This window comes from Catharus ustulatus, chromosome 5, assembly GCF_009819885.2.
Source record: "Catharus ustulatus isolate bCatUst1 chromosome 5, bCatUst1.pri.v2, whole genome shotgun sequence".
Lineage (NCBI taxonomy): Eukaryota > Metazoa > Chordata > Aves > Passeriformes > Turdidae > Catharus > Catharus ustulatus.
In genome coordinates, this window is record NC_046225.1 from 20,048,534 (window position 1) to 20,074,432 (window position 25,899).

Consider the following 25,899-nt stretch of genomic DNA (forward strand, 5'->3'; position numbering starts at 1 on the left):
AAATGTACACTTAGAGGGTCTTACAGATTAATGCTTTAAAATAACAAATGTAGAATTTAGGAGTAATTTGAGTCTTCTGTTCCTTTTTCCCAAATTTCCCAAACGGTCTCATTCTTTTATCACTTACTGGAATCCAAAGCTTTTAGATCCTGTACTCTTGAAAGTCTTGCTAGTGCAAAGATTTATAATAGCCTGTAGGTTACTGTAGGGAAAGTTTCCAGATGGAACAATCACCCACCTGTTTTTCTTTCAAATAGGGTACCTCCTCAATATGCCTCAGAATGTGACCATCTATGCTTTCTGATGGGCTGCTTCTGATCTATGCTTTGCCAAGTGCAAAAGACTTGGTGTGTACTGGGTGATCCTTGCATGTGCACACATCTGTGCTGTGCCCCTCGAGAGCTAAAGGGAGAATTTAGGGAAGGGAATTCAAGGGGAAAAAAGGTGTTAAGGGGCACCCAATCTGAGCTAGGTAGACTATCCTGCTTTCCCAAAACAAATTCCTCTCTCATCCCTATAGGGAAATCACCATGAGTTTAATTAAAGTATGCGAGTTCTCAGCAGAGGTTTTAGAGGTAGAATGAGAATATGACTATTAATTGGATTTTAGTGCCCTTTCTCGCAAAACTAATTCAGTAGAACAATTAACCACATTTCTGTTTCGTTTCAGCTTTCTGACTTTATTTCTTCTTTTCTTTTTCTCCTTTTCCTGTTTATGCTGGGAAAACTTTCTCTTGCTGTCTTCTTCTGTCACCTCCAAGGAAAAACCCACCCAAACGGTAAAAGTTTCAACATGTAGATGTCGTGATAATACTGTCTTTTACTCTTTCAAGTGTTCTATCAGTGAAACTATTAAAAATATTTCAGTGGAGTTAGAGTAATTTTAGAATATGTGTTTGGTTCAGAAAACGGCATCTGTGTTTAGCTGTGCCTCAACTGCTGCCTTTAAATGCTGTGAAAAGTCTCGGTGTGCCCACACCTTTGTAGCTGGGCAGAGGGAGGTGTTGTCTGAAGCCTTGCTCTCACTGCTGTGTCTGTCCCCGGCACAGCCCCCCACGGAAGCACATCGTGGATACCTACACTGAGTTCTACCACACGCCCACCCACAGCGACGCCAGCAAGAAGCGGCTGATTGAGGACACCGAGGACTGGCACCCCCGCACAGGCACCACCCAGTCCCGCTCCTTCCGCATCCTCGCCCAGATCACTGGCACTGATCACAGTGAGTACCTCGGGGCAAGTGCAGTAAGGGGCAGTGACCAGCACAGACTGCTGGTTTCAAAGCTGGGGGTCAGGGGAGATATTACTGCAAAACCCTGCCATTACTAAGTAGTTCCGGATATATACATTGCTGGACATTGTTCCTGATTGAGCTGAATTAAAACATTCTAGATAAATCCTGAAATTTCCATTTCTACTCCCAAAGATATTGAAAGATATGTATTTGTTGTTTCTGTTCCCCCCATTATCACCAAAATGGTGCCAATGATCAAATTTAATGCTTCAGAAGAATTAGGTGTTTTCTGGCATGTAGAAAGTCTTTGTCAGTAACACAAAAGTATGTTATCTGCAATGATGTAACCAATGAGAAACATAAATCCATAGTTCCTCGGTTTATTCCCAGGTGATTCCACCTTCTGCTTATGTGATTACATATATTGGTGGAGTGGAACAGGTAGTGTGGTGAAGGTCATTCCCAGTCATATAATTTTATGCCAAAACTTCAATTTCACATTATGCTGTCAGCCATAATTTATTGACTGAGGTTTGTGATTTTGTATGAAGGCCACCACAAGTGCTATGAGGGGCTTTCTACTCTCGTTCTTCAGATTTTCTCAGCTAGAGCTGCAATAAAGAAGGCATTGAGGGAATTGGACCTCTTCTCCAGGGGGAGATTTGATTAAATCAGTTATTTCTAGAAGCCAATGATAACATCTCCCAAAATAAGGGTTATTGTCCATGTGTGATAAATATTCTGACTTTGGACCTGATTGTTTTGTTGTCCTGTGTTCAGTTCCGTTCATCAGTCCTTTGAGGGCTGAGTATGGGACCTGAACTTCAAATAACATGTTATTCAGTAAAGATGAATTTGTCACCTTGACAAGTTGTAAGAAAATTACTGCAACTAGATTTGCCAGCCTTAGAATCAAGACTTGGAATGTACATTAACCCATGTGCAGACCTCTAGAACTTTGATGGGGAAATAACCTGGCTGCAAACAGACACTTGGATTATCACCTGATATAAACCCACTGGATGTACATCCAAGATAAATACCTCTTAACTGCCATTCATCTTCACCTTCTCAAATCACCTTTCTCAATGCCAGTGTGGAGAGTGGGCCAGGGGGAAGGGCAGAGACCAGCAGAGCCACTTTTCAGCAGTCTTACTGGCAAAGGGGCTCTTGGAGTTCATAGACATAGCTCATGTCCATTGGCACGTATTTAGACTCAAAGAATCCTAACGAGCCTTGTCATTTCCTGCTGTAGTGAATGCATTGACACAGCAGAGAATCTTATTGTTGTGGTACAGTGTCTTCAGTGCCCTATAAAATAAAAATTTTCTGTTTTCCTTCAGTGAAAGAACCAGAAAATGAAGCTGGGAAGAAGACTAAGTGAGTTGATTCTTTACATTTTTATTACTTTAATACTTTGCATGATTTAGTTCTTAACTTGTAGTGTTTGGTGCACTTGTGTGACATCTGGGTGTTTTTAAAATATTCCTTCCCTTTTTGCCTTTTACTTCAGCATGTAAAAAACATTTTTCTCCATAGACAAACCTTTTTAAAAACTGTTGGTGCAGTCCAGTAGTAATGTTTGTGCAGGAGTTTGTGGGAAGAGGTTTTCTGTAAATTTGGACCGGTTTGGTTGCCTGTATGAGGTCAGCTTGTGTTTTCCTTTTCCTAGTCTAATCAGGCGTTTTAGGTTTGTGAGTGTGGCTCTAACTGCAAGACATAGGTGGAAAGTATTGCTGTTCTGGCTGCAAGTGAGGGTCAACTGTCTCCTTGCTTTGGGATAAGCATTGTTCAAAAGGAGCACCAACCAGTGACTAAATCTAATTGTTCTGGAAGTCAGTGAGACTTTCTCTACTGACTTTGACTAACACTGGATCCAACTTTTTGACAGAGAGGAAGACAATGCAATAGGAATAGTGCATGGAGTTTGCATGCTCACTTGTGAAACTGCTTAAGACAAACTTTCTTTCTTTCTTATTTTTCTTCTATCACTTCTTTCCACAGGGAAAAGGTTCCCATCCACGTCCTTAGCCCCAAATATACAAAATTACGTGACTGGCACCATGAAGTCTCAGCACGTGTTCTTAATGTCCAGTGATTTTACCCAAGTTGCAAAAGCAAAATACAAACACTTCCTTCCTTTCTTCTTTTCCATCTGCTTTGCAAAAAAAGAAAAAAAAAAAGAAAAAACATATTTCAGTAGCCTGCCAGAGAAATTCTAGCCTTTTCTATACTTTTCTAACACTTTCCTACTGATGTGTAAAAAATGGGATGAAGATGTTTTTGTGCTAATCATTAGTTGACAAAAAATACATATTTAAAACCTAACAACTTGGGTGGCTGAATCTCCCAATGTCAGGGAGGAGATGGCTGTTTCAGTTCTTTTTTCTGCTTTAAAGAAGTAATTTGCTGAGTTTGAGTTACTGTAGGCTGTTAGAGAGCAGAAAATTTTGAACAAATTAATAAGAAATTGTGTTACTTGATTCTGGGGCTGGGGAAAGAAGATGAAGAGGGGATTGTATGCACTTATTTCAATTTATCGTACTTACCACGAAAATTATCTTGGATTTCATTAGATTTTCAGCAGGTCAATTTTAGACTGGTTGTAAATGTTTTACCAAGTACAGCAAGAAGACAGACTGCTTTTAAGCCAAGAAAAGAAAAAATTAAAAAATTATGTTCCGATGTTTTGAATTGAAGTGAAAGCTCAATATAATGATTCTGCTGCTTAGACTAGTAATATGTTCATGTTTTGGAAAACTTAAAAAAGATTAATCGAGCAGAATGTTGCTGTGTAAGAGCTTCAACACATCTAGCAGGGACAAGATTAGAACAGTAGTATTTATTTATTGCAGAGTGAAGCTTATAGGCTTTCTTGTGTTTATGAAAGCTTCACAGCCATATGGTTCTCCTGTAAAATAATGTATTATAGTAACTACACATCCATTAATTTATGCATTTTGAAGCTTGAAGAGTATTTTAATAAAAGTTGCTTTTATCTTAGCTCTGTCTGTTTTTCTTTTGAGTCTCTCGGACTCCTTTAATAGTCTTCTCATGCATGGGGCTGACATTTCATTGCACCTTCACTGCCTATAGGAAAAGAAACAATTAAATCCCAGCTGCATACTAGAAACAATCTGATGTGTTTAAAACTATCCCAGTATTTTAGTTCTTGATTGTCTTGAAAATAGTGTAGGTGTTCATGTTGTTGAAATTTACATGAGATTTGCAGGTATCAATAAAATGCTTGACCTTTACAGGAGTAAGAATTTTTGGCTTTTGCAGTGCTTTTTAAACCAGCTAAAGTTTGAGACATCAAACAAAGGTGATTGTGAAGCACTTGTAAAATCTCAGTTTCTCACAACTGCTCAGTGAGATCCATTACAATTGCTTTGGGTTTATGCAGCTGACCTACACGCTCCTCTGATGGAATTAGTCCTGTGAACAGATGCAAAGAAGACTTGGCAGGGTTGTGCGTTTTTTTTTCCCTTGCACAATGTTGGAACTTGAGAGGACCTTTGGAACCGTTTTGAGTTTCCTTTTCAGATGGTTTATGTTGCTATACAGTACAGCAGTAGCTTATGGTATTTGTCATTTTATCTTTAGGAAAAGGCAAACAGAAAATGGAGACTTCAGGTAATAGATAAGTTATCTAACACTAACAGTCACCAATGTGGATGCCTAACACTGCACAGATTTGCCCTGGTCATGATGGCTCAAGGGATATCACATCTTGCACACTTTTTGGATTAACTCCTTAGGGACAGTAGGGGAAAACATTCACTTCAATAATTTCACCAAAGAGTGTTTTGATGAGAAGTGCCAATCAGTTTAATTTCCATGTCCCTCCATCACATAATTTGGCAGTGAGTACTGTGTTATTACTAAAACCAAGTGTGTTACTGAGTGCACATACACCACAATGTAATAATTTGATAAAGTACTGTATATTAAAGTGGGAGTATGAAATAGTGTATTTAAATTGTTCTACTGGGTTTGTATAATTCCTTTATAAATAGAACGAAATGTGGGCATTTCAGACATCATCAATGCAATGGAAACTGTGAAAGGTTAGAAAGGTTATCCCTTAGATTCTCTGTAAAGGTTTCTTTTTAATGGTAAAATTATTTGACCTTCAGGCATTTTTATGTTTTGGAAATGTCCCTAGATAATGAGAATATTTTCATGTTGTTATTAATCTTACAATTATGTTTATATAGCTTACCAACTTCTATCATTTTGAAGGGTGAGTTGTAGTGAGAAATAGAAGAATAAATCCTCTCTAAATAATTAAAATAATGAAAACCTCTGTTTTGAGTAAAATTAAACATAGTTGTAGAGTCGATCTATTAAAGATATGAGAGTAGTTTGAGAGAGACTGTCAAATTATTAATTTTCTATAAATTTATTGTAAAAACACCTCAAGTTCCTGAAGAGTGTTTTATGAATGTGTGAAATAAATTTTGTTTACTGCTTGGAAGATGTCATCTCTTTCCCCCAATATCTCCATTGCACAGAACTTAGTGGCATTAAATTTTGAACTTTTTGTTATTGTTCCAAAAAATGGACCACTTTTTCATTTGTATCTGACAAGCATACCCTATGTCATGTCTGACTCCCAGCATACATCTGATCTTTGGAAACATACTATGAGTGGCTTTTTATATAAGCGAATAAGCTTAAATTTTAGAGATCTCCTAGAAATATCAATGTGCCAATGACATAAAAGTTATCTTTCACCACTGGTCTTCAATAAGATATCCCAATTTAATAATATTCAACTTTTCAGGTAGGCATTGTCCAAGACAGATACTTTGTGGGTTTTTTTAATTATTGTTTATTTTTTTGGCTAAAATAGATTTTTCTCCTCGGCAGCTGAAAGGACAGGAAATAGAAATAGAAAGCCTTAATTGAAATTTGTAGAGTGCAGCTTTTACACCAGTTACTTAAAACTTAGAAAACCAATGTCTAACCTTTGTATAAAGTTTATGTGTTTTAGATTATTTATATTTCTGCAGTACCCTATTTCCAAGTTTTTTTGGTTTTTATTTTTTTTTTTCTTTTAATGTCCACTTTTAACCCTCTCCTTTTGAGTAACCACGTCTGGATTTGGTTTTGGCCTTAAATTGTAGTGTCAATTTATTGTCCTGAGTGAGGATTTTCCAGAGCACAGCAACAGGAAGATATTTGTCCTACCCTTGGTCAGTCTTGAAACAATCTGTCATAAAATCATGTATTTATTTTTCTCTCCCACATGTCATAAATATATGTAAAGCATACCTGCAGATCTACCTGATGGAGCAGGAACCCAGGATACCTGTATTAATTTGAATAAAAACTCCATAGCTACCCCGACTTTGGAGATGCCATCTGCCCTAGAATTTCCATCCACACCTTTACCGCCTATGAGGTCTGCTCCCTAGTCATTCTTAAATCTGTTCAATAATTTTCAGTACTTAAAGCTCCCTACTTTAATAAGATACTTAATTCTGCATGCTAAAACAAGAAAAAGACAGAAATGTCTGTCCCTATGGCTGATTTAGTGTGCTCAAAATTTACTGTTGCGATTGCTCTTGACCTTGTCATTTACAGTGATTTCATGAATACAAGCCGCACTGAGTATAAGCCGCATCGCCGTGTGTTGGCAAACATTTCATTTTTGTCTATAAATAAGCCGCACCTGAGTATAAGCCGCTCTGTCGTTCGCAGCAAGGACCCGCGTGCAACAAAGTTGCCAGATAGTAACGGAACCGCAGCAGGGTGGGGTTTACTGGCTCGGCTCGGGCTGTGCAGGCTTAGCCTGCTCGGGGCTGCTGACGGGGCCAGGTGGCCCAGCTCGGTGGGGCCGCTCGGGGCTGGCCACCACCTCTGGGGTCGCTCGCCCCGGCGCGGCGGCGGCGGGCAAGCGTGGAGCACGGCGCGGTGGCAGCGGGCGAGCACGGAGCACGTCCCGCTCCCGGCGCGGCAGCGGCGGGCAAGCACAGAGCGCCCCCTACTCCCACCGTGGCGGCGGAGAGCGGGAGCGGAGCCCCCCGCCTCCTCCCCGAGCCGTGAGGATGTCAGCACAGAGCCCCCTGCTCTCCCCCGCCTGAAGTAGGGAAGTCCCATGCCTTCCTCCCTCCCCCCATGCTGCCAGCGCCAAGCTGGCCCCACCCGCCGAGCTGGCCCCACCCGCCGCGCAACACATTAACCAATTTGTAACAATCGTGAAGTCCTGGGTTTTACTGGCAGACGCTCGGCTCAGCACCCTGGCTGGCACTTCTGGGGTTGTAAATGTCAGAAAATTATTCACGTATTAGCTGCTCCTGAATATTAGCCGCATTTCCGGTTTGAGAGCAAAATCTAAGTCAAAATGGTGCGGCTTGTATTTGTGAAATTACTGTAATTTTTTTTGTGTATTACAGTGTTATGTCTGGCAGGTGCTTATCTTCTAGTACAGCTCTTTAAGACAACATTTTCTAGGTTGTTTTTTTCCTATAACAACTGAATCACAGAAAGGATATGAAAAATATTGAGAAAGATATAGTATAATGTTCACAAAACTAACACAAACAAAAAGTTGTAGCAAAAAACATATGAAGCTTTGGGGTGAACCTCACTAGCACTTGTCACTTTCACTATTTCCTAAAGTTGTTTTCCATCACATAACATAATCCCAAATATGTGTGTTCCATCTTTCTAAGTGTCCAATACCACTTGGCTTTCTGAGTTTTGAAGCAGCAGGAACACTCCCAGCCATCACTGAAACTGTGGTACTACTTAAGTGTGTTTTGCACCATTTTATCCTCTTAATTGTGTTTTAATGTAAATTTCATGGTCTTTTTGGAGGTGTTTTTTTGGGGTTGGGTTCTTTTTTTCTTCTCCGTTTACTAACACTTCCATGCACAGTGCTTCCTGTTCTGCATACTTATTTTAATGTAGATTAAAAATCTCTTTTTCTGTGCGTCTTCATTTGGTTTTATTACTGTGAATGGAGTGAAAACAATGCTAGACCAGAACCTGCAGCTGCTCTTTTGCCGGTAGCAGATTCCTACCCTGACAGTGTCCCCTCTCCCAGTCTTTCTGAACACAGTGCTGCACCAGCTCCTGCAAGGTAAATCATTCAGGGGTTTTCATTCAGTTCACAATCTGCCCTGTTCTAGCTAGGTTTGTCTGTCTTGGAGGAGAGGGGATTGTTTGTCATTCACTTAAAATAAACTTCATTAAGCTGCTGTGACGAGGGATTTTCCTGGAAATGGTAAGAGGGGGAAGGAGAAAAATCAGATAAAAGCAAAGAAATTCAGGAACAGTCTCATGGATACTAGTTACAATAAGATACAATATTTAGTGTGTGCATGCTGTCAGTGGGTGTCTACCCTGTCACTTGGAGTAGCTTTTCACTGGTCTCAACAAGTCAAAAGTGAATATGGATTTAGAAATATAAAAGTAATTATCTAAAATGTGGGTAATTTAATTTGTAACACAGTGTTATGCTGTGATGCAATCACTGAATACTAGGAGATTATCTGGCACATTTCCTGTCACTGGCTCTGTGTAGTTTTACTGGCACTTACGTTGGCAAATGGCTGGTTCTTTGGAGGTCATCTGTGAGTACTAGACAGCAACAGTAATTTTATACAGAAGACAGCGACAGTAGTTTGGAGGGTGATTGATTGTTACTGTTACTGAAGGTCAATAACATTTTCTGATGGTTTATCTTACATTGTGCAGGAGTTTTTGACTTCCAGGTAGCATGCACAAGCACAAAGTCATTACATGAAACAAAGGTGTTCCTATAAAGATGAGAATTAAATGAACAATGCCTGGTCCTGCCAGACCCTAGACAGACATTCATGCTTGAATAAAGCATACAGGAGTATACTGTTGGCTTCATCTGTGTGGGCTTTCTGTAGTTGGAAAACTAATACTAAGATTTGGAATTGACCAGTTTTAAACCTTTAAAGCAGTAGTCTCAACTAGCTGAGACACAAGGAGAAATCTGACACCAAAATAAAAATCTGTTTTGGTGTGTTTCGAGGACATTTTTGTTGCCTGGGAGAAGCAGGTATGTTTGTGAGATAACATGAGCTTAGGCAGGAAGGGATGGAAGCTGATGGGCTGGTGGATACCTTCATGGTGACATTTGGTTTGAGCCAATGCAGTAAAGAAGATTTGATTGTAACGTTTTCAGCAGCAAATTCTCTAAAATCAACAAAGATGAAAAATACACAGAAGATGTATGACAATACTCCTGGTGACTTTTGTTTTAAGCAGAAAACCTGGGGTGAAAACGTCAGTGAAAAAAGTACTGCTTCAGTAATTGATTTTCATCAGTTTCACCAGTGAAACTCCAATATGATTACATCTACTTGCCCCATTGGTGGATGTGTTCAAGGCCAGATTCGATGGAGCTCTGAGCAAAGTCTGGTGAAAGCTGTCCCTGCCCACAGCAGGAAGGTTGGAAGTAAATGACCTTTAAGGTCCTTTCCAAGCAAGACCATTTTATGATTCTACTGAGCTGTAGATGCCTTGCAGATACCACTGCAACTACTGTGTTCTGAGTACCAAGGAGTTTTCTCTACATCTAGCTCTGCATCTGAGTCCAGGCAAAGGAAATTTAAATCTAATCTCACTCAAGACCTATGACTCAAAATTTTGTTATTTGACAAAATTAACCTATCAAGAGAGCAGCTTTAAAATCTGAAAAGCAGGTATGTTCATGGTGGTTCAGGATGTGAGCCAAAGTGTTTTTACAAATACAAAAGTAGATGGTAAGAATTTTCTGCTCAAGAAGGGCAGAAATGGGAGCAGCTTCTTCAGAGTTTTACAGGGAAGGTTTAGCATTGGGTGTGGGAAGGAAAACAAATTATTTGATACGACTGTGTAGTCTGGATTCTCCCCTGAACTGAGAGGTCATCAGTGTAGCAACTATAGTTGATTTTTATATTTTGTTACTGAGCAGATGCTGCTGCTTTTATAATACTCTTTTGAGTGGGAAATAAAGCAAACCTGATCTTCAAATCCCCTTTATTAGTTAAATGGCATCTATTGGAAATCTGCATGGAGCAATTAATGAGTGTCATGTCAGGTTTTTAGTAAATCTAAATTGGGCCATCCAAGGCTGAGTAGACTCGCTCTTGCTAGCAAAGCTTTGCTTTGTTGCAAGGACTGGCATAGGTCCTTATTTTCCAAAAGGGCTCCATCTTTTCTTGGCTGAAGCTCTGTAAGTTGTACCACCCACTACTTAACGACCAAGAAGGAGAAAGCCTGCTGTGAAATGTATGGAGGATCTGGATTTGATTTCTAGATTAAACTTAAGTGAACTGCTTATAAGGTAGACTGCATAATGCTTTTTTATTGTAATTTTAGTTCTTAATTGAAGGCCTTAAATAGTTGTATGTCTATATTACCAACTACTATAAGTTATAGTGTATTATTACTTTATTTTGTATATGAAATGTCTTCCTGTAAATTTAATGGCAAAATATTTAAGAGCAATTACAGCCTTTCTAGAAATTTGCTAAAAGTCATCTTAAAAAGTAATCATGGTAGTATTAGACTATGTAAACCACAGAATCTGATGCTTCCAGAGAAAGTGTATAACTAATATAAAGCAGATGTGATGCCAGCAGGTCTTTAGATTGTATTTTATATGCAAACTTTTTACAGTCATGCAGACCTACTTTTATATTTTCTTTTAATGGAATTATTCCTGATATAAATACAAAGACTTAGTAGCAATAGGCATTAGTGTGATTTTTGTTGCACACTTTTTGATTAGTGGACAGCCAAGAACATTCTCTGCAGAAATTGTAGTCTAGTCTGGGAGGAGGTCTCAGGCTGACCATACTAAAACTGTCAGAGTTTTATGGTTGTTTTGGTGTGATGAAAAGCAAGAAGTAAAATATGGGGGAGAAATATTGTTCTCTTGTGGTGAATGCTACTTGTCCTTCTGCCTTCTTTTCCTATACTGACTTTTGTTTGAGAACCTTTTAGAAGTCTTATGCAAGTATACACCTCATCTTCCCTTCAATCATTATGGTTTTAAATGCCAGCAGCCAAATAGCCTCAGTGTCTGAAGTGTCATCCGACACTAGGTAGTTTCTTGTGTACTGATTGTGCTCTTGTTCAAGTGTGCTATTTTTTAAGTAACTGTTCAAATAGTTTGACTTTGTGGTTAAAGAAGAGCTCAGGCTTTAGCTGTAAAAATGCTTCAAAAATTGTTTTCCGCATGGTCTGATTCCTGCGGCTTGAGTATTTGGCTCCTACAGAAGGAGGTAAAAAAGCCCTCATCTGCTACTTATTCTAATTAAAAAAGATGCAAGTATGCCAGCTAGTAAGAGTTGTCCATTGCTACTCTGTGTTTTTAATCAAACGAGAAATTTCTTCTCTGTATATTGTCTCATTATAATTACTCATGGAATTAACATCAACTAGGAAGATAACCGTGCCTGCTCCAGATGCAGCGAGCTCTTTGCCAGCGGATGAAGCACCTCCTGTGCCCAAGATGTGTGCTGTGGCCACACAGACCATCGAGTTCCCCCTGCCTGCTGACCCAGCTGGGGGGCTGCCTTCTCCAGCCCTACATGTGGGAACAGCCCTCGGGCTGCCTCCTGCCCTTGCCAGGTACATCGGAGCCAGCTGTGTTAGAAAGGTGCAGTCAGAAACTGTAATTCTACACACATTGAATCACAGAGGGGTGTAGTTTGGAAGGGACCTTAGCTATAATTTGGTTCAAATGCTCCTGCCATAGGTAGAGACTAGATCAGATTGCTCAGGGCCCTATCCAACCTGGAGGTGAACATTTCCAGGGTTGGAGTGTCCACAGCTTCTCTAGGCAACATTTTCCAGTGCCTCACCATCTTCATAGTAAAGAATTCCTTCCTAATACCTAACCTGAATCTCTCCTATTCTAGTTTAAAGCCATACCGTTTCACCTGTTTCTTTTTTTGGTGATGATGCTGTCAAGATGGAGCAGCTTAAAGGTTTCCTGACTCTCATAGTGCTCTGGCAGTTTATATAGCAATTAGAAATTCAAGTAGCTTTTAGGCAAAAGTTCTAAAAATAATTTAAAATTAAAGCAGTCTTTCAATGGGTAGGAGATTCAGTTGGGTTTTGTTGGCAGAAGTTGGTGACATGAGGAGAGCATAGTCACCTCCTTGCTACAAAATATGTTTTAATTGTCCAGTAATCCAGAGTTTTCAGAGGAGAATACAAGTGTTAATTGTTTAATGATGGGACATCCAGAGTAGAAGTCTTTACCAACAGGGAGAGAAAGTGCTTCTCTTGGTAACTAACACTAGAGGATACCTGAAAATACCATACCTGCTTTGTTTGTTCATTTATGGGTAAGGATGGCTTTATAAAAAAATGTAAATGAACTACTGAGCTTTAGTTAGTATTGCCAGAGATGTAATAAGTGATTAATAACTTCTCTTCTCTTGCTGTTTTTGGGCAGGCATGAAGCATCTCTGCCTACTTATGAAACACATTCTTTCAATAAAATTTCAAGCTTTCAGTCTAAATCATCTGTAAACCATACAAGGTAAATCTTTTAAAGTATACCTTCAGCAGACTGCTGTAAACAAGGTATTCAGGCAGTGTTTTTGCATTTAAATCTGGGATGTGGTATATAGTTGTGTAGGTATTTGGAGTGTTTTGTCCATCTTTGTAGGTATTTTGGTGGATAATCTTGAAATTTTAAAATAAGAACCCAAGTTAGAGGTTAGAAATTGTAGGAGTTATTTTAGAACCAGCCTGGTTTTTTCACATTTTTATTTCCTGTTCAAATTCATTTCCATCTGTAAAATAAGTAGAGAGAACGAAAATTTATTTACACGCTGAATTTGGTAAGGATTGCTAAAAGTGGACATGCAGAAGTTGCATCAACAAATATTCCAGTTTTCTATGTTTACTGTTTATTATGAAAAAGAAGATGAGATAAATGATCTTCAGGGCTAATTCTGTCCACACCATGGAGACTTTAATGGATCCCTGTGGAGACTTCTGGGCCCTTGTTTAGTGGGAATGACCCAGGTGTGCAAGGCAACATCTATGATGAGGAATTTGAAGGCTGACAGATACTAAATGCTCACTTGATGAGGGGAAAGTTTTATTTGTGGGTGGAATCAAAATTGCTGTTCTCTATATTAGTATTCAAGTTGCTCACACATTGCCTGATGTCTCTGAGAGCTGGAAACTTCCATATCTTTCCAGTGGTTAATGTGGTCTGATGTTGTGCTGTATCTCTGTCAATCTTTCCTGCTTTCTCTGTTTTCTCCTGCATTGGCTCAAAGCTCATGTGCTGCAAAAGTAATGCTGGAAGATCCTTCAGGAAATCTGCCAGTCCTTGGATGCTGTTCTCCAGTTCTTTCTCCTTTCAAGCAGAGATCAAAAATTAAGAGCATGGCTGCTGCTGCAGTGTGTGCTGCTATTGCTGTCCGGGCCAGGTAGACATCAACTTCAAAAGGAATGTTTTATAGGTTGGTTTAAGGAGGTTCCAGTTCACACAAGAATAACTGGCCCCTGGCAGGGTTGTGAAATCAATCGGCTCTTTCACAATAGTGGGCAAGTCATTAGAATATGTCCAAAGATCCCATGCCCTTATTTATAGCTTAGCTGCTCTGAACCTTGGTGAGTAATTCTACCATTCTGTTCCTCATGATAGCTGTTTTACAGTTCAGTTAGTAAATTAACTGTAAATAACATTTGTGTTATGGGAGTGACAAAGAATAATCTGTAACTTTGAGGAACTTTTTGGTGCTTGAAAACAATAGTGTACTGAGTTCCATCTAAATCTTCACTATATTGCTTTTTATAAAGACTTGCTTAGAGCAAACATTTTGACAAGTTTTTCAATCATCCGTTAATATCAGTGACATATTTTAAAATGGGCAATAATACCCGTATTTTTGTGGTTTTATAAGTTACACAGATGTCCTAGGGTAGTAATAATTTATATGCATTAGAAAGCGTACACAAAATCAGGAAACTAAAAAAGATGAAAAAATTTTATCATTACTTTTAAATTTAGTTGATTTATGGTAAAAATACAGTAAATTCACGAATACAAGCTGCACTGAGTATAAACCGCATCGCCGGGTGTTGGCAAACATTTTGTTCTTTGTCCATAAATAAGCCGCACCTGAGTATAAGTCGCTCTGTCGTTCGCAGCAAGGACCCGCGTGCAACAAAGTTGCCAATTAGTAACAGAACCGCGGCAGGGCGGGGTTTACTGGCTCGGCTCAGGCCATGAGGGCTCGGGGCTGCCGACAGGGCTGGGTGGCCCAGCTCGGTGCTGCCACTCGGCGGGGCCACTCGGGGCCGGCCGCCGCCACCACTGGGCTCGGTCACCCCGGCCCGGTGCTGCCCCGCGGCGGCAGGGGGGGCACAGAGCCCGCCGGCACCTGCGTCAGCCATGGGAAGCGGGGATGTAGCCTGCCTGCTCACGCAGGGACGGGAGCCCCCCGAGCTGCGGGGCCAAGCAGGAGAGAGCCCCTGCCTCCCCCCGAGCTGCAGGGCCAAGCAGGAGAGAGCCCCTGCCTCCTCTGAGCCACGGGGCCAGCAGGAGAGAGCTGCCCCTGCTTCCCCCGAGCTGCGGGGCCAAGTAGGAGAGAGCCCCTGCTTCCCCCGAGCCGTGGGGCCAAGCAGGAGAGAGGCCCTGCCTCCCCCCAGCCGTGGGGCCAGCAGGAGGGAGCTGCCCCGCCTTCCCGACCCCCTGTGCTGCCTGCACAGAGCAGCTCCACCCGCTGCGCAACAGAGTATAAATTTGTAACAACCGTGTAAATGCAGGATTTTACTGGCAGGAGCTCGACTTTGCAGTTTGCACTGACTTGGTTTGCACTCCCAGGGTTGAAAATGTGAGAAAATTATTCACATATTGGCCGCTCCTGAGTATTAGCCGCATTTCCGGTATGGGAGCAGAATTTTGGTCAAAATGGTAAGGCTTGCATTCGTGAAATTACTGTACATGAAAAACATGCTTCTCACACCTTAGTGGGTTGTCTTGTGCCTCCCCTGAATTGTGCAGCCTCCACTTTGTGGGCTGCCTCTTTAGACAATTTCTGCATCAGTCATCCTGAGTTCAGTTTCTCCAAATAGACTTTTCATAAGGCATTTAGGGTTGTCAGTGGTCCCAACCATCCAAACTCTGAGTGGTCACCTCGTTTGTTGATGGGATTTTTTTGCACACTTGCTAGACTGTACAAGCCTAATGCCTGCCGCTCGCTGCTGGATGCCCTGCTCATCACGCCTGTCGCTAAGCCTCCTCTGCAGCTCAGCGCACCCTCCAGGAAGTCCACAAGTGCTCTGGAGTTGCCAAAGAGCAAGAGGTATTGTCCAGGTGTGGTGTGGAGCTGACTACTCCTTCAAAGCACATTTCTGTTGTCTGCATGCTTGTGCCTGTCCTAGACTTTGACACGAGGGCACCAACTCCAAGCCTTGCTGGTTTCATCTCCTTGCACAACTAATGCGTACCCTGGACCTGCTGGTGGTGTTTGTGCAAGTCCACTGTACTAAAGCAGAGGTTTCCTTTCTTCACTGGCTTCAAGTGCCCTCTGACATGCACGATGGTTCTTGTGTTGGTCGTGAGCCTCTGAGGGAGGCAGTGTCACTACACAGGGGCAACTGGAGAAGAAACAAGAGATTCTGGCTTGGAACTTCTGTGTGGGTGAATTATTTGCCACAGTTCCTTGAGCAACTAAGCATCATGTTAAGCTATTTTTTTAAAGCTCACTTTGTATAAAATCAAATAACTGGCATGCAGGCCAACAAATGACTGTTTTAAAAATTATTTTCTGTCTAGACCCTTTGTTCCAGGACTGATTCTGTTCAGTGCACAGGACTGTTTGTTCTCCTTTCCTGACCGCAGCGATGTTAATGCTTGTTTCAGTGGAAAGCTGCTTTTATGACTTGAGCTGCACAGGCAGGAGTCTGCTTGGTTATTTTGTGTATTAAATGGTGCTAAGGAAGAAATAATCTGTGGTTTTCTTGTACTTATTTGTATTTTCAAAGAGTTAGGCCCTTCTAGAGATAAGGTCCAATTATAAGTAGGGCTGAGATCTGCTTGATGTAGAAACTTGTGTTGAGTAACAAATATTAGTTCTTTTTCTTCTATTTCATGGCTTCCAAGGTGACCTCAGTCTCTAGAGAAGGCTAAAGTAACCCTTACCTCAGGGAAGGGAGCACTACAAAAATAGTATTTTGTAAGACGCAAACCATTTTTATTTGTATTAAAATTTCTAGCTTGTAGCACATCCACTTTAAAAAAGATAAAAAAGGAATATTAACAGAATTGTGGTGATATAATCCAGATTAAAATACCCGTTTTGTATTTGCCACTCAATGACCTTACTAGAAAACCTGTTATGTATGCATAGAAGGAGAAAACCTCTTGTGGAGTTCTGATACCTGTCTGTGCACTACTGGTGAAGCCCAGGCCATGCCATCAGCAAGACTTTAGTGTTTGGGGATACTTTAGTAGAGTGAAAACAAACTCTTTGACTTCCTTTTTCTTTTTTTCTTTCACTCACTGATGTGCATTGTTTATGGCAAGTGAAAGTAGGTTATTACATTAATGGAAACTTTCTCCTTCCTGAATCTATAACTGGCTTTCTGTTCATCCAGTGTTTGCTCATTGTATGGGGGGAAACTCTCCTGGTGTGAAGATTTATTTTTGGAGATGTGCTTAGTGTTGGGATTCCCAAAGTGTCTCCATTCAGTTACTGTCCCTTACATGGGACATATAAGTACATGGGGCTGTGTGTTGGAAAAGGCAGGAAAGAATGGAGAACTGTTTTCATTCTTCCACAGTTGAAATCCAGTTTTGGAGTGGCTTAATCTCTTTTTCTCTTCCAACTGAGACAGAGCTGGAGAGAGATGTGCCAGGGAGCCAGAAGGTACACTGGGAGTACAGAGACCATATAAGCCTACCCAAAAGACCTTATCAGTAGGGGATATATCAAGATTCAGGTTGAATGGCCTGAAATAAACATCCATGGATTTTTTAGGGGGTTTTAAAGGTAACCTTTAAACTTGTGAAAAATGAATTTTCTCTTGCCGTTGCAATAGCCAGGTTATCCTGTTTATTCAGGTTGCTGCCACAAGGCTGTGGCATAAGGTGATAAAGGAAGCATATGATTTTCAGGCTGTTAAGGGCATCCCAAACAGGAAATTACCTAAAATTTGTAACACGTGATGTAGCAGTACAGTTAGTTTGACAACGCTCTGCATTAAAACTGCATTTCAAAATGGATTTTTCCAGGAATAGCCACTGTTACCCTGAAGATAGCATACAACAAATGAGGGTAATGTTTTCTGGAATATTATATTATATATGTATATATAATATATTTTTGAAATATTATATTTCATCCTTAGTCCTGAGCTGCTGGCACTGGTAAGGAAGGAGAGGTGACCAGTAGATGGAGCCAAAGAAACGAAGCTTTGTGCTGTCGGTCCGTTAAGTGAAGGACCATAGCCTTTGCAATATGGCTTGAGAAACATGTAGGAAAAAGAGATAAAAGAAGATAAATGTAGTGTCAGTAACTACGTATTGTTACTGAATTTCAGCAAAGATGAAGCAAAACTAATCAATTATGTCAGAAAAAAGATAATAGATTTGAGAGAAAAGTACCCATTGAGTTTTCAACCAGGTATTAAAATGTCTTTGCATTGCAATCAATCTAGTGACATACTGTGATATGTAAATGAATGTAATGGTGAAAAGTTGTTTTAAATGACAGTTCACTTCATCCCATAATAAAAGAGTTGATAAGAAAGGAGAGATGAAATCTTATGTCCCATAACTAAAGAGACAAGTATACAACAGAATGCAGTAAACTAGTTCAAAAGAACATTTGGCTCAACCAAGAAAGCCAAGTAAATAAACTACTTTGGAGTTTTCTAGCTCTTTTATATCATTCATAATTTTAATGAACAGGTAATGCATCAATTTTACTAAGGTAGCTTAGACTTCTTTGCTATGTCTCTGGGGACAAACTCAGTAAGGTTGTAGCTATAACAAAAGCAGGGTGTTGATTCTGTTCTGCAGTAAAGTTCCTCCAGAAATATTTCCCTTTTATCCCTTTCATGTCACTGTCTCTGCTCCAAAAAGCTGGCTGTCTTAAACTACTCTGTACTGGGTAGCTGCCAGAGTACGTACTTGACTTTTTTTCTGACTTAGTAACTGACCTGAAGTGGTGGTGAACATCTACACGTTTTTCTTCCCCACCAGACTCCTCTGTAATGGGCTTTTCTGGGGGTGTATAACAGCTATGCAATCTCTCACTAAGCTAAGTGTTTCATCCTAATGGCAACAGGGACAACCTTGAGTTTATGGGGCTTGCATGTTTTTTGACAAACGACACATATGCTGCACAGGAAATGATGTATTTAATATCTTGTATGACCAAGAACTGAAACTCTGCCTTAAAATTATATCTCAAGGTAGAAACACTGAAATTTTGGGAAACATTAGCAAGAATGGGTGTTGACAACCCTTTTGGTTTTGGCATGGCTTTTGGTTTATCTTCCTGGTACTATGCTACATTCAATCCCTTTAAAAAATGGAAGTCTGGCCTTGTGAGATGAGCACTGGTGTTAACTCTGAGAGAATACTTACCCTGAAAGGTGCTTTATTTCTGTGTATAGAACACTGATTGCAGAGGGCTTACATACTCCCTCCCTGTAATTTGATACAGAAATACCTCCACCCTGATGACTTTCTCTGCTCTTTCTTTCTATTACTTTATTTTGCTTTTCTTCTTTTTTGCAAGATACTGTTAGGAGCAAGAAAAGCACTGTTAAGACAAAATGTAAACACTGATTGACACCATAGTCTTGTAGGAGGGATGGGAACAAGGTCAGCATTCAGTGCTTCTTGTCTTCTGTTTCTCTATTGTTGCACCAGAAAACCCTTGCAAAAAGCCATCTGTATTTTCCTTGTTCATGGAGTTTTGTCATCATTCTCATAACTTCCTTTTTCTGGTTTCCTATCTATATTTTTTCAACTATTGTGTATTTTGATACTGGATAAAATACAGCACATGACTTGTATGACAAACAATTGAGACCTGGGATGCAAGTCACAGAATTCCTGGCTATCTGGAGAAAGCATTTACAAACTGTCCCTTAGATACTACATGACCTGTCCTGTCAGCGGATTTCTTCACACCTCAGGGGACTTGTTCCTTACTTCCACAGTTGTTCTGGACAACAGAACAAGTTAGTTTAACAAGCTACTTAAACTATCATTTATAGCCACAGAGCTATTAGTAAAATACTGATGTACCAGACTGAACTCAGGACTCAACTGATAATTTTTACAAATGGATAGCCAATATCTTTTCCAACCAAATCCCTTGAACCAGCTTGAGAAAGTCCAAGTGACTTGGCCCTTTTTATCACTTTAGTGCTCTTAGAAGTTACATGACAGCAAGCTCAATTCCTTTTCAGTTATTTAGTAGGTTCTCCTTTGACTGATAACAACATCTCCCTTATTAGCTTCCCCAAAGTTTGAGTGAAGAAATTCTGGGCAGCATCATGTAGGAGTTGCCATGGAAGGATGGAGGGAGGTTTAGGCATCTCTAGTTCCAGATCATGTGTTTTTCTTATCTGGTTTGTTTGGTTGGTTGTTTTCTTGGGCTTCTTTTGGTTGGTTGGTGGGTTTTTTGGTGTGGGTTTTTGTTTGTTTGTTTGTTTTTGTGGTGGGGAAGATTTATGAGGTTTTTTTGGTGGGTTTGGGGTTTTTGAGAGAGAGAGAAACATCAAAGCCTCTAAATAGATTCAGAAGGATTTTCCAGTGCAAATTTTCTAATATGTCTCGAAAGTGTGTTCAGCCTGGTGTCTGAAAAACTGGTGCTTATATCATGTGTGACTTTGACCCACTTCCTCCCTCACAGGAGGAGGAATTACTACTTGCTTTTTCTAGGTTTTTTTCCCAGTTTCCACAGTGCTTTTGTTGACCAGGAGACAGGGTAAATCTAAGGAGCCTTTTGTGAGCACTGGAGCCCTGTGTGTCCCCCCAAGCCTCCCAATGGTTCCCCAGAAATTTGTTTGTTTCTATACACACACTTACTTTAATAAAATAAGGCTGCACTGTGTGGTAGGAGCTGTTCTCCATGGAATTTCAGGCGTGTCTGTTAAGTATAAGCTAGCATATGTAAAAAATAGAGAGGTGTCTTTGGCTTGCTCCTTTGCCAGACGTTTTTCTTGGGCTGTTTTTGCAATCTGTTTCCCTTGCAACACACTTCTAGAATTATTTTGATTAATCTTCCCATAACTTATTAATCAAACTTCTCATGGGTTTTCAGGACACAAGACTGAGTCTGACAGACTCATGTTTCACTGTTTGTTCATTCTTGTAGTGTTAAAACCCCTTGCCCAAAGTTTGATAGCATAGCATTCACAGCTTGCTGGAAATGTTGACTTGCAGGGATGAGCCTCTTGGTTGCATTAGATTTCATAATGGAAAACTTTGATTTTTGCTGTAAGTATTCGTTAGGTGGAGAAGGAGTAGTTTAAGAACTATGGAATAGAGTTAAAATGTTAATGCTAGAAGCAGAAAGTAGGTGTGTCGTTAATAATATTACAAGTGTTCCAACATCAAAATGTTCTTGACCTGCAGCTGACCTATGAGTGTCAGCTGGGGAGTCTGAGAAAATACTCACACAGAACTTAGTAAATACATAAGGTTTATCATTCCTCCCTCAGCTTTCCAGTGACAACACTGAAAAGCAGGTGGAAGCTCTCTTCCATAATATATTTATTTTCTTAAATTTCAGTATATTTTTTGTCTCTTCAAATCCTGTATTTTCTAGATGGTGAAACTTGGGCCATCATTTTGCAATATCCTAGTGAGTTGCAAAATACTAGTGGGGCAAAAGTGCACTTCTGGAAAGATCCATCACTGTGTTTGTAAAGTTGGATAACAATAACTGGAGTTTGAGTGTTTCTCAGAAAAACATGAAGTAAAGTGCTGAGGAATTAATTTTGCAGTATGAATTTGAAGTTCAGCATTTAAAAGGTTGAACCTTTTATGAGGAGACGCTGCTGAGGGTGCAGTGCACCTTTGAAAGTGAGACAAAGATGGAACTGTGTGCAGGGAACACGACATGTGCACTCGCAGCCAACTGATTGGAGGCTGTAATTCCAGAAAAACGGCACATTATTTCATGCAGCCTGCCATAGGTGGGCAGTATTGCACAGTAGAGACTTGCCAAGCTGCAGTAGCAGCCTGCCTGTTAAATTAGTAGGCTGTGGTTGTGGCTTGAGTTTATTCAATTTTTGCTTTAAGGAATCAGACACGTAATAAAAGGGTGTCCAAGACCTATCAGAAGTTTTACCCTGAGGCCAGCAACATCTTGTCTTCAGAGTGATGGCTTCAGGCTTTTTCCTTGGGAAGCTTCTTGCTTGATGCTCCTGGCTCATAAACTTCCAGAGGTGATAAAAAAAAATCAGAGGTAGCTTATGCCTGCATTTATAATTGTCTTTTAGTCTGGGTTCATTAGGATTTCACCTAATTTCTAAATGAAAGCCTGAGTGTCTCCAACAATTCTTTTACTTCAGGAGCTGGCATGCCACGTCATTCAAAGCCTTAGAATTCAACCACAAAAATGGCAAAGCTTCCAATCAGCATTGCAATGAGCCTTGTGGGCCTCCATCAGTCTGCTTCCTTGTCATCTTCTCCCTGAAGGGTACCTGTTCTGCTTGTCTGAAATCCATTTTTGCTTGTCGAGTAGCCTCTGCTGAGTCAGCAGGATTTTCTTATTTCTGACTGATGATTTTTATTATTTATGACTTATATGTTCCAGACAAAGGCAGTAAAGAAGTGCTAGGTTTGAAAAGTTATTTGACAAGCAGTAATGGGCTTCTTGGATGGAGAAGGAGGAAACTTTCTTTTTTTAGCACTAACAGTGTTAACAAGGAATTCTTAAAGTTGCAGTGGGGCTCTGGCCTGGAATGGGTTTGATGGGTTGCATCTCCAATATATTCAACAGTACAGAAGGATGTTTCTGTAACAATGAAGTTGCAGACATGCACTTTTTTCATGGTGGAAGCCAATCCTAAACTACCTTGTCATTGTCAACCACTGCTGCTACTTCACATCTGAGGGCACTTACCTATTCTTTTTCTTTCAGTCTACATTAGCACTTTTATGCCCTGTGTCTCCACTGCCTCAAAATCTTCCTGTAATAAAGACTTGGAACATGAGTCTCAAAGGAATCCAACATGTACCCTCAATGCCTCCCTTTGAGCTATACAAGTGGCTTTAAATAACTTTTCAACATTTGAAGAGGATAGAATGCAAGGTCTCACTTTGTACTTCTCTGGGCTTGTGCACATTGTGTACAGCAAATCCACCAGTGCCAGTTCAGCTCAGCTGTTACCAAGAGCCTGCAATTGCTATAGCTGTTACTCATTAAACTGAGCATTCAGATTTGTTCTCCAAACTGTGAATTACTTTTGTATCCCTTACCCGGAAGAAGATTTCAAATACATGAATTATTTACCCTGTAAATCTAGAGATGAAAAAAAAATCAAGGTTATGAAACCTGTGTTTTGGCCTCATGTTGTGTTCAAGTTGTTGCATGTCATATGGGCAAGGCAATGCTGTACATGTGCAACACTCATAAAGTAAAAATAGCTCATGGATTTCTACTTTACAAACTTGGCACAATCTGCAGTTCTGGGAATGACCCTAGTGAAAATACGCATGGTGCACATGTGCTGTAAATTTGTTTTTCTACAATAGAGGAAACAATACAAGGCTTCTAGTGTGTTATCGATGGGTTTCCAAATTGTGCAAAATATGGTTTTTGAATGGTATTTCATGTATGTATTTGGCTGTATTCCACAATGTTGTTAATTTCCTGGTTTTGGTGTACTTCTGTTTTGCAAATGACCTTCATTAGTAATTATTCCTCTACTTTGAATATTTTTAAAAACAGTATTTATTTTCAGCTTCCCAAAGGCAAGTGAGAAACAAAAAATTTTCTTGCTATCAGTGTAATTAGGGCTACTTGCACTCCATGTGAATTGTGATTAAGTTCAGTTTTCATCATGTGTGTTTTTAAAGAACTAAAAGAGTTCTGCCAATGCTTAAAATATAAAAGCAGCTGTAAAGTGCTCTAAAGAGGCAATATAAAATATTCTGCATGTTGCTTAATGACTAAAGAAACTTACAACTCTTTTAAATGAAAATTGTGAAGGGATTTAGTTGACTATATTGACATTTGGCAGACCTTACTCAAATGTCCAGTTCTTAGAAAGCAGCTTGAGTGTGTAACTACCACAGCATTGTTGGTGATGACAGACCAGTGGGCGCTGCATTGTTGCACTGGGGTGAGGGAATGTCATGCCACATCTCCATTTCACAAGTTCTCCTGTTCTAGCAAGAGGCATTTATTTACTCTTCCCTCATTTCTGAACAGTGATTCCCTGGAAACTGCCCAGCCTCCCCCAGTGAAGAGCCAGGACAGCGTGGATGTGAGACCTGCTCCTGCCAGCACCACACCTGCCGCAGTCCTCAAGCCAACGGCACCCCTGGGTTCTGCCAAGGGCTGGCAGCCTCCAAACCAAGCAGGTAACTTCCAGAGAGGCTTTTTCTTGTTTGCCTGGAGACCTTTGCATGGCTCAGGAAAACAAACTTCACCTTGGGTGTGAAAACAACAGGCTTCAAATGGCTGTTTGTGGGTTTTGAGTACAGGCCAGTTTGCTTGGAAAAGAGAAGAAAGCCAATTTAGCCATTTGAATAAACCAATAACCCTTTGTAAGTAGCCTCTAAGATGTAATTGGTTCCACAAACAAGCAAAATCTGTTGCCTCACGCTTCTATTAAGAGCATTTATACCAATAATTTATAGGTATATACAACTCACAGTTTCATCTTGGTGCTTCCCATGTTACTGTAGATTCAAGCATATTCCTTGCTATTTCAGGTAGGAATATTGACATACGTTGGTATTATCCATATACATGTGTTTTCCAGGTGATCTTTTTAGAAGTACTAATTAATTAAAAAAAAAAGGCTGAAGCATTAGAGTGTTTATATATTTGACATCAGTAGGTTTTATTTGAGCAGTGTTAGTGTGAGTAGGTTTGTGTTACAGAGACCTGTGTAAAAGTTCTTGCAAGTAGCAATTCACATAACTACTACCTTTGAATGAACTTTGGTGGCTTCTAACCCTTTGAACCCACACCAGAATGTCTTCTATCTGGAAAGCATTCTGTTTTCTTTATGAGCACTCCTATGTTATTAGATAATACAGATAGGCTTATATGTGTAACTGTGTACTTAGGTTTTCATAGTATTACATGCAGTAGTTACTCGGGGTAGTTTTTTAAGCTGAATCAGTCTTTGGTGCTGAGTTAAATTTGTGTAGTAATTTCAAAGGATCTGGGAAATCTGTATTATTAATTAAGCTTTAACTTCATATTTTTCTTGCTAATATGAGATTAATAGTCTTGAGTTTCTTTCTGGCAGGATCAATTATGCTAAATAACTCTATTTGTTTGTTTTTGTTCTGTGTAAGGGTTTTCCCTCTTTAGAAGTAAATCTACTCCCAAAATGGAACTATAGAAGCCCTGGCATAAAAATAAAGAAAAAAGAATGCTGCTAATTCTGCATGTTTTATAATGGCTTTGGCACTTCTGCTTGGATGGCTGCTATGGTTGGTAACAAGTTGATGTATTTTGATTGGGCTGTGCAGTTCTGTAGGAAGCCTCAAGATGGCAATGCACTGTCATTGCTGTACTTCCCTGGCAAATAGTGCTAATGAGGGCAAGGTAAGCGCTTCTTAACATTTAGGTCAGTTTAATTCTAGCTTTGTTTTACATTTCTGAGTTAGCTAGCATTAGAAGGGACAGTAAAAACAGAAGCCCCAACAGTTTTTTAAGTTATGTGTTTGGTAGCGTGTGTGCATATGTGCTTAAGGCAAACTTTGTGGGAATGTCACAATCCTGCATTTTTCTAAGTGACTGGTTCACGTTTGGTATAACTTTCTGTCTCAACAAGTGATTAAATATTTCACTTGCAGAGAAATCAGACATCAGTTTGGGGGTTCTGCAGTGCTGCACTCATTTTTAGTATGTTGGTAGGTGTTTCACTGCTAAATCTTACTAATGTACTCCGGTGTTAATAGGAGTCAAATGTTTGAAATAGCTTTTTTTTTAAGATGTTCATGCAGAAGAAAGATTTAAAGAGATTAATTAAACTGCGTTGGATTCTGTAGTACTCTGAAAATCTATGCCTATGCTCTTGCATAATGTGAAAATCTGTTTTTTACATCAGAGGTACCAAGTAGGCAGGTGAGAGGGAAAGCCAGGCAGAGAATTTTTGATTCTTATATTCAAGAACAGCTTAAAGAAAGCTTAGAAAGTTCATACTGGTAGAGAAGCTGGTGGAAAGAAATGGTCATGAGGATGTCCCTTTGTGCTATCTTGGCGAAGGATTCTGAGATGCACTGCTTAAGTTCCAAAGAACCAAAGCCATTATCTCTCCCCAAAAATATTGAGGGAGTCAGAAATAAAAGCTGTAGGAGAAAGAGGCACTGAAGATTCAGAGTTCCCTAAAATTGGAAAGGACAGTGAAGATAATGCAGCAGTGTAAATGGCAACTGCTCAGGAATTAACAGGGTGGGAGGAGGTATGATGTCCCAGGTGCCAGAGGAGCTTCAGTTGACATTTGCA

The 25,899-nt window shown here is 40.1% G+C and overlaps 1 protein-coding gene across 7 annotated transcripts in view; it reads left to right on the plus strand.

Moving 5' to 3' along the window:
- Positions 1-25,899, plus strand: part of PDLIM5 (PDZ and LIM domain 5) — a 127,927-nt gene that overhangs the window by 75,487 nt on the left and 26,541 nt on the right. For 3 of the 7 annotated variants that reach the window (XM_042779274.1, XM_042779276.1, XM_042779277.1), the window contains exons 6-9: positions 762-779; positions 1,050-1,222; positions 2,578-2,614; positions 23,644-23,795. In XM_042779274.1, coding sequence (XP_042635208.1) covers positions 762-779; positions 1,050-1,222; positions 2,578-2,614; positions 23,644-23,795 — 380 coding nt within the window. Of the gene's footprint in view, positions 1-761; positions 780-1,049; positions 1,223-2,577; positions 2,615-3,238; positions 4,238-23,643; positions 23,796-25,899 lie in introns of those variants that run through there. The other 4 variants (XM_033060450.1, XM_042779279.1, XM_042779275.1 and 1 more) reach the window with 3 other exon arrangements.